General features: G+C 33.0%; 1 protein-coding gene across 7 annotated transcripts in view; it reads left to right on the plus strand.

Moving 5' to 3' along the window:
- The window catches only part of LOC127064186 (alpha-catulin), a 77,008-nt gene that overhangs the window by 48,755 nt on the left and 13,253 nt on the right, over window positions 1-15,000 (plus strand). For 5 of the 7 annotated variants that reach the window (XM_050994847.1, XM_050994846.1, XM_050994845.1 and 2 more), the window contains 9 exons: window positions 3,554-3,831; window positions 4,534-4,776; window positions 6,550-6,813; window positions 7,400-7,651; window positions 8,297-8,456; window positions 8,554-8,672; window positions 9,100-9,429; window positions 13,322-13,528; window positions 14,206-14,885. In XM_050994847.1, coding sequence (XP_050850804.1) covers window positions 3,554-3,831; window positions 4,534-4,776; window positions 6,550-6,813; window positions 7,400-7,651; window positions 8,297-8,456; window positions 8,554-8,672; window positions 9,100-9,429; window positions 13,322-13,528; window positions 14,206-14,709 — 2,357 coding nt within the window. In that variant the 3' untranslated portion in view covers window positions 14,710-14,885. The remainder of the gene's footprint in view (window positions 1-3,553; window positions 3,832-4,533; window positions 4,777-6,549; window positions 6,814-7,399; window positions 7,652-8,296; window positions 8,457-8,553; window positions 8,673-9,099; window positions 9,430-13,321; window positions 13,529-14,205; window positions 14,886-15,000) is intronic. The other 2 variants (XM_050994844.1, XM_050994849.1) reach the window with 2 other exon arrangements.

Raw genomic sequence — 15,000 nt, forward strand, 5'->3', positions numbered from 1 at the left:
ATATATGCATAGCGAATATTAAATAGCCCATATATATATAACACAGTGCATTCGCAATAAACCGATTATCCCGAGGACGTATCGATTAATTCGTGATTAGAACCAGTGAATAAATTTTTCTAGAAGGCAGAGAAAACATTTTACTACTCATTGTATTATTAGAAATTTTATTTGGTTAGCATTTAGTTGGGTACATATATATCGGAATTTTTTATAATTTCTGATTATTATCGATAATTCGCGTATATTATCGATTTTTTTTATCATCACGTTTTTTATCGAATATACATACATACATACTTATTATTTAGAAATTGAAGTAATTATTTAAATAAAAACGATTAAATCTGAATCGCACAGGTATCACGAAGAGATAAATATTTGTCGTGTGAAATAGAAATGAAATAAGTTTCTAATCGATTTTTCTATTATATTTAGAAAGGTATAAAACTATAGTGTCGCGAGTGCGCAAAGTTAACGGCTTAATGACGATCGTTAACAATGGTGGAACGCTAGTGGGGAAAGGAAATTATTGATTATGCGACTCGTGGTTAGAGAGGGAACACATTCTCTTTCTTTCTCTGTCTCTCTCTCTCTCTTTCTCTCTCTTTCTGTCTGTCTGTCCGTCTCTTTTTCTTTGGTTAGGAGTCTCATTCATTTCATCTGTCGTTGGAAAAGGGCGTAAAAGTAGAAAGACTAAGAGAGACATTTCTATAATTTTTTTTCTACGTTTAACGCGGTCAAGGTGTTCGCATACTTGCACTTGATGGTACATAGGTACTTCGATCTGCATAAAGAGTCACAGGTAAGGTTTCTCTATCAAGGCAACTGAGTTGATTACGTTCGTCGCTGATATTGTTTGCTGGTAACGTAACGTATACATACATACATAAATACATATATATATTCTTATTATATATATATACATATACGTATATATTCATATATATATATATATCTCATTCCTAGACTTTTCCATGTTCTTTATACTCGTTAAAAGACGCGTTCGAGTTATTTGACAAAATTTAATTATCATTATGTTTCCTCTCTCCTTTTCTTTTTTTTTTATCCTTTTACCCTCATCACGTATATCGTCAAATTTTTTAATAAATAACACGTCTTTGGTATCGTAACTAATAGAGTAGATGGTTAAATGAGTTGGTGTATCTCTCGTTAGCTCGTTTAGACGTCATCTTTCATCTCTGACTCGAACTCTATCGGATCTATCTATGTATTGGATTCTTTATGGAAGCCTTTGATAAAGGCTTCCGTCTTGAGTAATGACTCGGAAGACCCTTTTCCCCATTGAAGCATGGTGAATGGTTAGGATATATACTGAGATATATACTTTGGAATAAAAGAAGTGTATCGATACGACGATATCTACTCTGACAGTCCTCGTTTTGTCTTCGTCTTTTATCATCAACCTTAACACCAACTTAATCAAGTTTCATCCTATCTTATTTTTTCTTTTCATTAAGATGATCTCGAACGAATGGGATCTATCGAAAATGTTTACGCTGTTTATCCTCCGATATATACGAATGATTTTACGCTTGAAAGGTGAGAGAAGAATAAAAAAAAAAAAGGAAAAAAGAAATAGAAGAAGATGATTATTTCGAATAACGAGTAAAAGAAGTTAGTATAGATCCGAAAACACGAGGGGAGAATAAAAATTACATTAATTCCGATAAACGATCGACAGGATGGAAACTCTCGATGTATTCTTTAAAAAGGACTCGGCGAGACATTATCTTCGTAAGTAGGCTACCGAAGAAAGAGAGAGAGAGAGAGAGAGAGAGAGAGAGAGAGAGAGAGAGAGAGAGAGAGAGAGAGAGAGAGATGTACTTGTTACCAAGTCCTTTTTTATTTTTCGTCTCTTTGTCGATACATCGATCGTTGCCTTGAAAATCCGTCAAAACTTTTACGAAGAAAGAAGCGTTGTTGGCTAAAGGAAAAGAAAGAGAAAGAGAGTGGGAGAAAGTTAGGGAGTTAGAGAGAGACAAAGAAAACATGGAGTCGGTTGACAAGATAAAAGATTATTAAGGCCATCGTATAGAAATATTATTTTACAAAACTCCAAGAAATAGCTTGAAATTCTTTTCACGAGTTGAAAAGGATTAAATTCGTTTAAAAAAAAAAAAAAAAAAAAGAAAGAAAAGAAAAGAAAACAGGAAAGAATATCTAAACGATGATTGTTCATTCGTTCTTTGTGAAAAAAAAAAAAAACAAATTGGATTTTTCTTACGATTTTCTTTCTCTCTTTTTTTTCCATCCTCTCTACGAATGTTACTCTTTTCGTTCGAAGATACATTATTGTTGTTTTATTATTTTTTTTTGTTCTTTTTTTTTTTATTTATTATTCTCTTTTTTTTTTTTAATTATGATTTCTCTTTCGTTCGTATGACTTTTAGCAGTGTGGCGCGCGCGTTCAAAGCTTCACCGTAATTGGCAAATGCTCGACGTGCTTCGCTTGGCTTGCTCAGAGAGTAGCCCACAAATTGGCACTTCGTCGGCTAAACGTCTAATTACAAGCGTACAACGTACTCTTGATTACGCGAATTATCATTCGTGCGGGTTTTAAAGTCTCGTAAAATTCAGTCTTACTCCGAGCGTAACTGTGGAAATCAACGACATCATTTTTTATCGGGGGAGAAAGAGAGAAAGAATATTCGTTTTACGAATTCGATGAAAGAAGAAGAAGAAGAGAGAGAGAGAGAGAGAGAGAGAGAGAGAGAGAGAGGAAGATATGTAGGATACTCACGTTCATATAATTCATTTTTCTTTCTTTTTTTATCCAGAGAAATCTCTCTCACTTTGCAAGAAATAAAAAAAGAGATAGAGACAGAAAGAGGGAGTAAACAGAACGAAAAGAATGTTTTACATTTTATTCGTACGTGAATTCGCGACAGTTATATAGAAAATAAATTGAAAGGTAGTAGCGTATAAGAGAGAGAGAGAGAGAGAGATAGAGAGATAGAAGAAAAAAAGAAAAGTATTTCATATGTTTAACATAAATCTCAGAAATAAATTCAAACGATTCGAATAGAATTTATTTCGAATAATTATGAAAATAATTAATTTGATAAATTGTGGATATAAAATGAGAACTGTATAAACATTATCGGGTAATTTAGTCGAATGAATGTCAATGATATAAACGGAGTAAAGTTAATTCGACCGATGATTAAGGTATTAATAGTTGTAAATTGGATTTCTCATCGTTGCTCTGTTTCATATCAACCTCTCAGTAATTATCTGAATACACATAAGCCAGATTGATCAACTCGCTTAAATATAACAGAAATATGTATTTATAAACAGAGAGAAAGAGAGAGAGAGAGAGAGAGAGATTATAATTATTATTCGATGATAATCCATTATCAATCCTCACGTATGATCATATACGATGATTAATAATATCTATCGATCGATGACTCGTAAGAATTATAATTCGTTTTTTAAACAAGATTCTTCAATAAGTTCTATCGAAGAAAATTAGGAATTCCTAGATCACGAATCGATTAACATTAAAATGATTGATGTGTTTTAGGATCAGCGATAGAAAAATTATGCGAGTGTGCTATGGAAGACAGTTTGGCAGATCGAGGCTCGGTTGTCAGAGCAGCGAGATGCCTTTTGGGTTCGGTTACGAGAGTCCTTCTTTTGGCGGACATAGTAGTGGTGAAACAATTGCTTTTAGCGAAGGACAAGGTAGCCCGTAGCCTTGGTCGCCTTGAGAGCGTTTCGAACTTTACGGAATTCGTTAAAGCGTTTAGCCAATTCGGTGCGGAAATGGTGGAATTGGCTCACCTCACCGGTGATCGTCAGGTATGTATATTTATTTTATTTCGTTTTTTTTTTCTTCTCTTTGTTGTTCTTCTTTCTATTTTTTTTTTTGTACTTTTAATCGATACCGATCGTGTCTTAATTCCGACGACCTTCCTACTTTCGTTATACCTCCGGATCATCTCCAACGACGCCGAGAAATATTTTTATAAGACGCTCCTGATGCTTCCTCGACATCTCGATTATTTCTGCATTATTTCTCCTCGATCGAGACATATTTCTAATCGTTTGAATATCTTTAGTTAATTAACGAATTTGTTTGAATATCGTTAATTAATCTGGTGATGAATAATGAATTGGTTCGTAATTTTGTTTGTTTCTTAATTATTATAAATGAATTTTATTTGAATTTGTTTATTTATTTATATATGTAATATAAAGTATCCAATCGTGTTAATAAAGAGGGGAATTAAGAAATTTTTTCATTGAACGAACGATTATTAATTGTCTCATTATTAAAACATAATTTTTCTTGTGTCGTTTGACATATGAAAAAATATTTGAAAATATTTCAAGAAAATATTTTCAAGATATATCTCGTTCATTTTTTTCTATATTTGTATTATATTTAAAGTCGATCTTTTCTTCCCTCTTCTTTTTCTTTCCCTCTTCGATCATAGTTACTTGATTTAAAGTAAATTGATCCGTTCTTATTATTAATTTTTTCTCGCGATTAATTCGTAGAACGATCTGAAGGACGAGAGACGAAGGGCACAAATGGCTGCTGCCCGACAAGTTTTAGAGAGAAGCACGATGATGCTACTCACATCTAGCAAAACGTGCCTGAGACATCCGGAATGTCCCTCGGCAAGGGAGAATAGGGACACAGTTTTCTGTCAAATGAGAAGAGCGATGGATCTAATACATTACGTGGTCAAGGATGGTGTCCTCGATTGTAGCGAATCTCAATCTTACCCCAACTCTCAAGTAAGAAAATTTCATCTACGTGATATTTTCCATATATACATATATATTTATACACGTAACAAATTTAATAATAATTTAATAAAGTACAAATATAATTAAGAATTAATTCTTAATTATAATTAAAAATTATAACAATAGTTATAAACTAATAATTATAATAATAAAAATTATAAAAAGAAATAATAAATTACTAGACAATAATAATGATAATAATTAAAAATATTCATAATAATATTAACAACGATAAAAATTAAATAGAGAAAAAAAGAGAGAGCTTGTTCTAAACAATGTCGTTCCTAATATCACTCAACATCATCATCATTTTCATTTATAATCGAGTAGACCTACTACTTTTTATTAACAAAAATAATTTCTAATAAGAAACAAATGTTTTAATCTCCCCATAAATATGCACAGATATATCTACATGCGTATATTAGAACTGACATCGCCAAAATGATTGTTCATCGAGTGTTATATAAATAATATATCTCGAATCTATAAAGACAATCCATGGGTCCTTAGAAAAATAAGGCTTATGTAATGTGAATTTATGAAATGTGTGTTATCACTTTTCTTGTTAGTCACGATCGGGAAAACGATCGTTAGTTTTTCTTTTACGTATAAAGCTTAGCCAAAAGAAGTTCGACCTTTTGAAATTCTTCGGTCATGATGGCGCCGAAACTCCGACATAATTTCTTTTTCTCTGTTACATATACACACATTCTTTTTCTTTCTTATTCTTAAAAACAATGTATACATAATATATACGTATGTACATGGGTATACAAGAAAAATATAATGATCGATTCGGAAACGAAGAAAGGCGCTTTTACATAAGCGATAAAGATGACGCATCGTAAAAGAGGAAACAAAATGGTAGTTGCAAATAAATAATATATATATATATTTTTCTCTTCTATATGATTTCATGCCAAACAATAAGAAAAGGGCAATAGATACGGCTATAGCTAAAAGCAAACGTGTTTGCGTTTTCTATCGTTTAGTTTCTACTTACATGTCGTGTTTCTCTTCCTCCATATTCAAATATCGTACCCTTGTATTTATTATAGGAAACAAGTAGTGACTCGGCCGTCGGCCAACTTTCTTTAAGCTGTTAAACAATTCACTAGCTATTTTAGGATCGTTGTTCGACACATAGCCGGGTACTTTATATATATGTAGATACACAAGTTTATCACTATGTAGCACATTTAAAGTCTTAAACTTTCGACATTCGCTAAGTTATCTCTCTCTCTCTCTCTCTCTCTCTCTCTCTCTCTCTCTCTCTCTCTTTCCCTTTATCGTCGATATTATACGAAACTACATAACTACGAACGTTTTCGATGTTTTTATCTATCAATCTATCCATCCATCCATCCATCCATCTATCTATCTATCTATCTATCTATCTATCTATCTATCTATCTATCTATCTATCTATCTATCATTTTCATGCATTATCTTCGAGTGGAAGATTAAGATATTTAAATATTATTATTGAAAAGATACGAATGTGATGTATCTACAGAGATACATAAATATCTACATAGTTATCATATATTAAATATTACATCACTTTTCATATATTTACATATACTGAATATAATTACTACATATTATATATTAAATCGAAAAATCTCGATTTAACCATGATCGATTTATTATATTTATCATGAAAGTAATTTATCCATTAATTTTTTAATTATCTAACGAACCGGATATCTGGACACACACACACATATTGATCGATATATATATCGTGACTCGCAGAATCCACAGCAAGAGGATTGGGACAGTAGTACCGTGTGCTCAGCATTGAAACATTTCGAGAGGCTCGTAGAGACGACGAGGATGACTCTATTGGGACAAGGCTGTCGCGAAACACTGACATCAGCCCTTGATACCGTCGTTGAGAGAACGCAGGACTTCACCGATAGCGCTTACACGAGTCACGAGCATCGAGAGAATATCCTTCTGCTTTGCGATCGAGCGAAACTCGAGCTGAATACTCTCTTGCGGATCGGTAACAGTATGGTAAGGCTCTTTTTCTGTCTCTTTTTAAAATCGGATCTGTCGATCGCGCGTAACGAAGCAGAATGCAAAGGTACGGAACGGAACGGAACGGAACGGAGGACAATGAGTTCATTTAAAATTTTTTATTAACTCCAATCGTCGAAGTTGGATCGAATGAAAAAGAATTTTCGAATTTCTTTCTCGTCGTTCTTTCGTGTTTTTTTCTTTTTTTTCCTTTTCTTTCTCTCCTCGGCCGGCTACTCTTTCTCTTTCTTTCTCTTGTTTCTCTTTTTTAGTTTCTTTTCTTTTTTTTCGTATCATTTTCGTTCTTTCTTTTTTCATTTCTTCTAGAGAAATACTCGTTCTACCTTCGAGCGATAATTACTTTTTCAATTAATTTATTTACGTGTATGTGTACGCGCGATAAAAAAAAAGAGACAAAAAAGCGGATTGACAATTTCTCCATTTCTCTCTTTCTCTCACTTTCTCTCTCTGTCTATTCATCTCTCTCTCTCTCTCTCTCTCTTCTTGCTTCATTAATTTCTTTTCTTTTCTTTTCTTTCCTTTTCTTTTTTTTCTTTTTTTTTCTTTCTCTTTCTATCATAAGAACTTCGAAGGAGGCGGATGTTCACCAAGCTCGGAGATGGAACAAGCAGTATTGGGAGTTCTTCGTGCTACTCGTGACCTTCGTCAGCAGCTTACGACGACGACGATGGAACAAGCCGGTGACCTTGGACAGGTGACCAAAGCCGGTCAGGAATTAGTCTCGACAATTAGGAACCTCGCTTTGGCTAACGAAATCGACCGACTTCAAGAGAGCAGCGACAGGTTTCACGAGTACATCGAACATATTCTCGAAGTACGTGTAGAGCTTCTAACATCTTCTTAAAATCGATTTGAAACGCCTTTATCCTCAAAGCGTGACTTGACCCTTACCAGCTGGCACAAGTGTTTGTTCGTGTCTAACCTTTCGACGTGACGATCTGGATAAAACTTGGCAGGATTTTAAACGAACGTTTTCTTTTCTCGTATTGATATGTATTCCTTGAAACGCGAATGTATTCTTCGAAATACGAACCACGAATATTTATTACTATTATTATTATTCTTTGAATAGATATCGATATTGTTTCCATCGATACTGTATAGAGAAAAAAAAAACAAGAAGGAAAAGATAAAAAGAATATATAATATTTCCTTTTTCTATCTTTTCTTTTTTTTTCTTCTTTCTTTTTCTTTTCTCAATCATTTCGATAACGTTGAAGAAATATAGGCACGATTTGAATTATTTTTTCAAGTCAATCCCGTAATAATAAATTTCTAATTTTGCGTCTTATTTCGCTAATGATCGATGCGACGTTAAAAAATAGAATGAATAATTAAATAACGAACAAATGAAACTTATGTATATATATTTTTTTTGTTTTTGTCTGAATCGATTTCGATTACAACGATCTGTTTAATCGCACATTTATTAATTAATTATGTTTAATTAAAAACGTAGGTATGCAAACTCTTGAGACACGTTGCACTTTCGGAGTCCCTACAAGTTTCCGCAAAGTTCACCGAAATCAACCTAAGAATTTACGGGCCTCAAGTGGTGACAGCTGCGCACACGTTAGCTAGGCATCCTACTAGTAAAATTGCTAAAGAAAATTTAGAAGGTATCGATCTTCCGTCATTTCTTCGTTATATCTATGGCGACTGACATAAATACATAATATAATTCGTTTAATTAATTATAAATTAATATGTTCTCAGTTTTCGCTGATATGTGGCAATGGTTGATGACCGATGTGACGACAGTAGCAAAAGATGTTTTGGAGTTGAGTCAGAACCGACCGGAAAAGCAGGTGTACATGTCCTTGCCACGGCCAGGTGTAAGTAACCATTTTTAAAATCTCTTTTTTCTGTTTTTCTTTTCTTCTTTTTTTTGCGACTCGTTTGCATCGATAAAAAACAATTAGCTGTACATATACATATATATCACAACATACTCAAGAAATATCTACAAGTTTTCATTTCATATTCAAACAGGTGTAAGTGTGTTTTTGAAATATAAGTTGTCATATATATGTATATGTACGGATAATTAAAAGCTTTTCGAAAAAGAAAAGAAAAAAAAGAAGAGAAGTAATAACGACAACAGTAATAATAATAATAATAATAATAATAATATCGAAAGACGCATTAAGAAGTTTGAGGCAAATAATTGCAATGAAAAAAAGAAGAATCTTGCAAGAAAGATAAAAATAAAAATACAGAGGACGAGGATCGAATAATGATCGGATTAATTCGATTCGACAGAAACATGGTACGACGAGCAAGCCATTGAAACCAGTAAGATTGGACAGCGAGGAACAAGCAAAGATAGCGAAGGCTGGCCTTGAGATGAAGCTGATCACATCGGAGATGGACGCTGAGACGGAAAAATGGCAAGAGAGTGGTAGCGCATTAGAGGAGAACAACGATATCGTGAAACGTGCGAAGAATATGTCGTCGATGGCTTTTTCGATGTATCAGTTTACAAGGGGAGAGGGAGCCCTTAAAACGACACAGGATCTTTTCACGCAAGCTGAGTATTTTGCGGAGGAGGCGAATAGATTGTACAAGGTTGTGAGACAATTTAGTTATCAGGTACGTTTGCAGATTCATTATCAGATTCGATCGAAATATACATCGATCTACGTATACATACATATATATATATATATATATATATATATATATATATACATATATATATACTTACACGTATCTTCTTTCGATACTGACTGACGTTTCAACTTGTTTCCCTTGATACGTGTGTGCGTCTTTGCGTGCGTGGGTGCGTGCATGTGTATTAATTATATCGTCACTATATATGTATATATATATACAATGTATGTATATCTATATATACATGCATATATATATTGTATATATGGATATATGCGTTCTTATATAACATCCTTTCTCAATTTAAATCGAGTATGCGTGGCTTGTATGCGTGCCCGCGCGCGTTGTATTAACACCTGCCACCACCCCCTTGTTTAACAACTACCCCCACCTCTAATCTACCCTAAACTTGTTCGATCATTCTTTTTACCATTCTTTATTACGGATTCAGTATTTGACTTGATTCCGAATTGTTCGATATCCTCGCTATACCTATATATATATATATACCTACATATATTTATTATCTATTAATTATTATTATGATAATGATGATGATGATGATTATTATTATTATTATTGTTATTATTATTATTATTTCTATTATTATTATTATTATTATTATTATTATTATTATTATTATTATTATTATTATTATTTCGAAAAAATCTCTTTTACTTACACTTTACGCTATTGAGTTTCATTTTTTCGTAATCGCAATTATCTCGAAGCCACTTTGAATCAAACTCGAAAGTGTACCTGCTTATCTGGTTTTTCATCTCCAATTCGATCTTTTCTTTTCATTTTCTTATTTCTTTTCTTTCTTTTTTTATTTTCTTTCTTTATTTCTTTCGTTCTTCTTTTCTTTCTCTCTCGTCTTTTTTTGCTAACATAGAGAATTTATCGTCTATAAAAAAAAAAGAAAAAAGAAAGCAAACAAATGAAAAAAAAAATGAAGAGAAGTTTAGGGTATAAGGATTCGAAGTGACTTCGATACGAGTTTATTAGTATTAGGTATGTTTGAATTAATACGTTTGCTGCCCTTACGAATTCTCCTAGCTAGGCCAAGTATTAATAGTTCACCCGGTACCATTTTGATCTATCTCTACCTTTCTATCTTTCTTTCTTTCTATCTATCTATCTATCTATCTATCTATCTATCTTTCTACCTATCTATCTATCTATTTCTATATTTCTTCTACCTTTCTTCTATCTTTCTTCTATCTTTCTTCTATCGCTCTTCTTAAAAAGATATTTACGAGAACGAACCTTTGTAAAATGTTTTGTATTATAAGACCCTTTTTTTATAACTCCCCCTTCGTACTTGAATGCCATCCATCCAGGTAAATTTTTCTCTCTTTACTTTAGACCCTCGTTGGGGGCTAATAGTTATCAGAACACGTTCGCCTCTGTACAGATCATTTTCATTCGCCTTCGTGCATAGAACGCTAATAAGTTATTTGCGATTTCATTATTATACCAATGTTGTTGGGTGTTGTTCTATTTACATTAAATCGACACACGTGCATTCATAACAGAAAAGAATTAAAAAGAAAAAAAATATGAAAAAACGAAGGGAAGACAAAAAAAGAAAGGAAAAAGAAAAAAACACACACAGTTACACAGTTACACAGACACACACAGGTGCATATGCAAATACGAATTATTCTTGTCATGCAAACGTATGTACATACCTACGTATTACGTCTGTAGGAGTTGGATGATTCTTTTTTCCACCCCTTTTCTCTCTCTCTCTCTCTCTTTTTTTTTCTTTACTTCATCTTAAAAAAATTATCGTCTAACTATTCGAAAATAATTTTGAATGGTATAGAGAATCTCTCCTATCCTATTATATATATACACATATATATGTATATATTTTGTTTTTTCTTTCTTCTTTTTGAGTTTACAAAAAGACTGACGTTACGTCGAATCGCAAAACTCGTCTCAAACTTATCAATAAAGGAAAGAAAGAAAATAGAAAAGAAAAAGAAAAAAAAATTATTTTGAAAAAAGATCGAGCACCGTTATCGAATTGAACGATTGGATTTCTTTTTTTTTTTTTTCTTCAATCGATCGTGCGAAGAAGATTAACGATAATTTTTTAATTTTATTTTCCTTTTTTTCTTTATTTTACGATACGTATTTAATTCTTCTTTTATGGTGCACAGACGACGACGACAGCTATTCTCGAACGAAATTTGTTTTTCATATTACCATATCTAACATGGACATGTTACCATGATTATGATTTTTTTTTTTTTTGGTAAATTAACTTTATGTACATACATTTATCTATCACTTTTTGTGTACGATTAGTAAGGTGTGTTTTAGATGCTACGGGAATGCTTCCGTCTCTGGACGACGTCTATGTGCATTGTGGTCCCCCTCCCTCCACTATCTGGGGCATGAGTATTATGTCTCAAAATTTTTGCCAGCTTCCGAAAATTCGATACATCGACCCTTCTGAATTTTCTGTCTCTATTTTTTTTCCTTTTTTTTTTCTAATTTATTTACTTGTTTCTCCGAGCGATATGCGGACGAGATCAGACTTTGTTTTTTTTCTATTTTCCTTTTTTAGAAAGTCTCATCTTTATAAAATTTTTTTTATACACAATATATATATAAAGTAGACGTATCTCTTAATTGTATCTGTTATTAGACGATTAGAGATTTAAAAGAACTGTTCTCGTCTGCATGAACATGCTCAAGGATGAATGATGATTCATAGTAAAATAATCAGAACGGTAATGTCGGGTTATTGCAAAAGAAAATTAAAAATATATAAATAAAATCATTTCGTATGTAATTTCTCTCTTTCTCTCTCTCTATATATATATGTACACACATATATATTATTTGTATATAATCGAGAAGCTTGCAAAAATAACAAGGTCTGTACTAATTCACTGTCATTCACACATATTCATTCTAATATATTCTTCTTTTCTTTCGAACAATTTTTAATAGTTTTACGTTTAAAGTTGTGCATTGTGTTCCATTAGGACAGATAGATGACACGATCATTTCTTTCACATCTTAGCTGCATATCTATAAATATATATATCTAAACATATCTATATATCTATGTTGTATATATGTTATAGTTAAATCGCGAAGAAGAAAAAAAAAGAATAGGAAAATAATAAATAATTTTCATACGCGCAAATGATAGAACAAATTGTTTCGATGCAATTATTTTTTTCCAAACTTGAATTATTTAATCTGAATTTTAATATTATTATTATGCCTTTACGTACAAACTATAACGTATATACATATACATACATATTGATATATAATTCGTATCACGAAAATAAATATATTATATCGATAGTCTTTATTAACAACGAATTAAGAAAATATAGAATCAAGCGTTGCTTGAAAAATATTCGAGGAGTATAGCGCTATATAAATATATAATTTACATTCACGTAGAGCAAACGCGTTGACAGTTTTCAATGATCGTTAGAAAACAATTAATCGCTAGATATATAATAAAAAAGAAGAAAGTTAAGGAAAACACGATGAGTAAATAAATAATTTCGATTCAAAAGATACATCGATCGAGGGAGTCACAAGGATTTGATGGCAGGGGAAAAAAATAAAATAAAAAAAAAAAAAGAAAAAAAAGATAAAGATTCAAAAATCGTTCCGTTATCGATCGATATCTATAGTAATGTTTAATTAATGTTTTTTATTTATCGAATAAATAAATAAGTAAATAAAAAAATATATATACATATATTTATTAATCGAAATAAATCGTATAATTATTTCGTTCGATCGTCGAAAATTGGAATCGTCGAATGCGTTTGCTTTGCGAGAGTAAATTGGGCATAAATTTTTACACGAGGTTGCATGGGCGCAGGTACCGGGTGGACCGCACAAGAAAGAACTATTAGAAAATCTGGATCGAGTGCCAACGTATGTGCAGCAGTTGCAATTCACCGTGAAGAACCCAACCGTTGGTAAAGCGGCGACATTTACCAAAGTCGACAACGTTATACAGGAGACAAAGAACTTGATGAACGTGATATCGAAGGTGGTCACTACGTGCTTCGTCTGCGCCACAAAGGTGAGAACAACGATGAACGAAAGATCGTTTATCGTGATCTTTCATCTTTCACTTTTCTATACGATACAAATTTTTATATACGGGAACAACGACAAGCTGTGTATTCGATTTTTTTTTCTTTTTCCTTTTTACATTTTTTTTTTTTCATTTCACATCTTCTCGCATCTTCGATTTGTAATTTTCTATTTTACTTTTTTTTTGCTCGAAGAGTTTCGAAGCTTAGCGATCATTTTGTTTTTTGTCTCATCTTTTTACCGAATTGTTTCTTCCGATTTCTTTTTCGTCGTCCTTTCGTTCCCTCTCGTTCTTACCGTTGTCGTTATATTGTCGTTTTACGTCAATCAGCTCGGTACACCTTTTACCCTTTTTTCTTTTTGCTCATTTGTATTCGCACCGTCACCATACAACGGTTTTCAACGCACTTACTATTCTTTCCTTCTATTTTTCTTTTTCTTTTTCTTCTTGCTTCTTCTTTTTTCTTTTTCGTTTTTTTTTTTTCATTTTTCGTTCTTATATCAAATACTTCCAAATCGAGGGAGAAATTTTTTCACGATTATCCCTAGGAACTTTGAGAACCGTTGCTTTGGAAAAGAACGGTGAGAAAACGATTGCATCGTATATAATATATGAAATCGTGACATATCTGTAGTTCATGTTAACGTTTATTCGTCGATCAGCATAACGTCAACATGCCGCAGTTCGTGGATTTGAGTCCAACACCGATACCAGGAGAAAACGAAGAGGATTGTTTGTATCCTATCAGTCCGCAATTACTTCCATCCTCGTCGCCGTACGTTCAACCTCATCCTTTGACTTCAGCACAGTTCCATAATATCCTTCGAACGAGCCTAAACCTTTCAGCATTCAATCCCTATTTCAACGTGATACCGACAACAACAGGCGGAATGGTCTCTGCTGTTACTACTGCTACCGCTACTACTACTTCTACTACTGCTGCTACTATTGCTACTACCACTACGACAATGAGACATTCAACAGCGAACAACAATCCTAACAAAAGTTCGACATCCTTCGTTCATCCCTCGGTCCTTCCTTTCTCAACAAATCAAATGAACGTGCCACAGCCGTCGCCATATTCTCTTCAAAATCTTCAGCTATTGCAGCTGCAATTGCATCAGGCACAGCTGCAACATCTCAGATACGCCAGTTTGCCCAGATAACAAGAGAGATACGCACACGCGTGTCGTAAGACGAATGGGTCCAACGGTTGTTCGAACTTTCTGCCCGCTTGAGAGAGAAAGAGAAAGAAAAAGAGAAAGAGAGAAAGAGAGAGAGAGAGAGCGAGAGAAAAAAGACAGAGAACTGCTCGTAATTTCGTATCATCACAGGTTCGACCGTATGTTTTATTTTTCTTTTTTCGCTTTTCACCCTTTTCAACCCTTTTCTTCCTCTCTGCCACTGCCACTGCCATCCACAATCCTTATTCATTCATTCTTTCGTATCCCTTCGCT

This window comes from Vespula vulgaris, chromosome 5, assembly GCF_905475345.1.
Source record: "Vespula vulgaris chromosome 5, iyVesVulg1.1, whole genome shotgun sequence".
In the NCBI taxonomy this organism is placed as follows: Eukaryota; Metazoa; Arthropoda; class Insecta; order Hymenoptera; family Vespidae; genus Vespula; species Vespula vulgaris.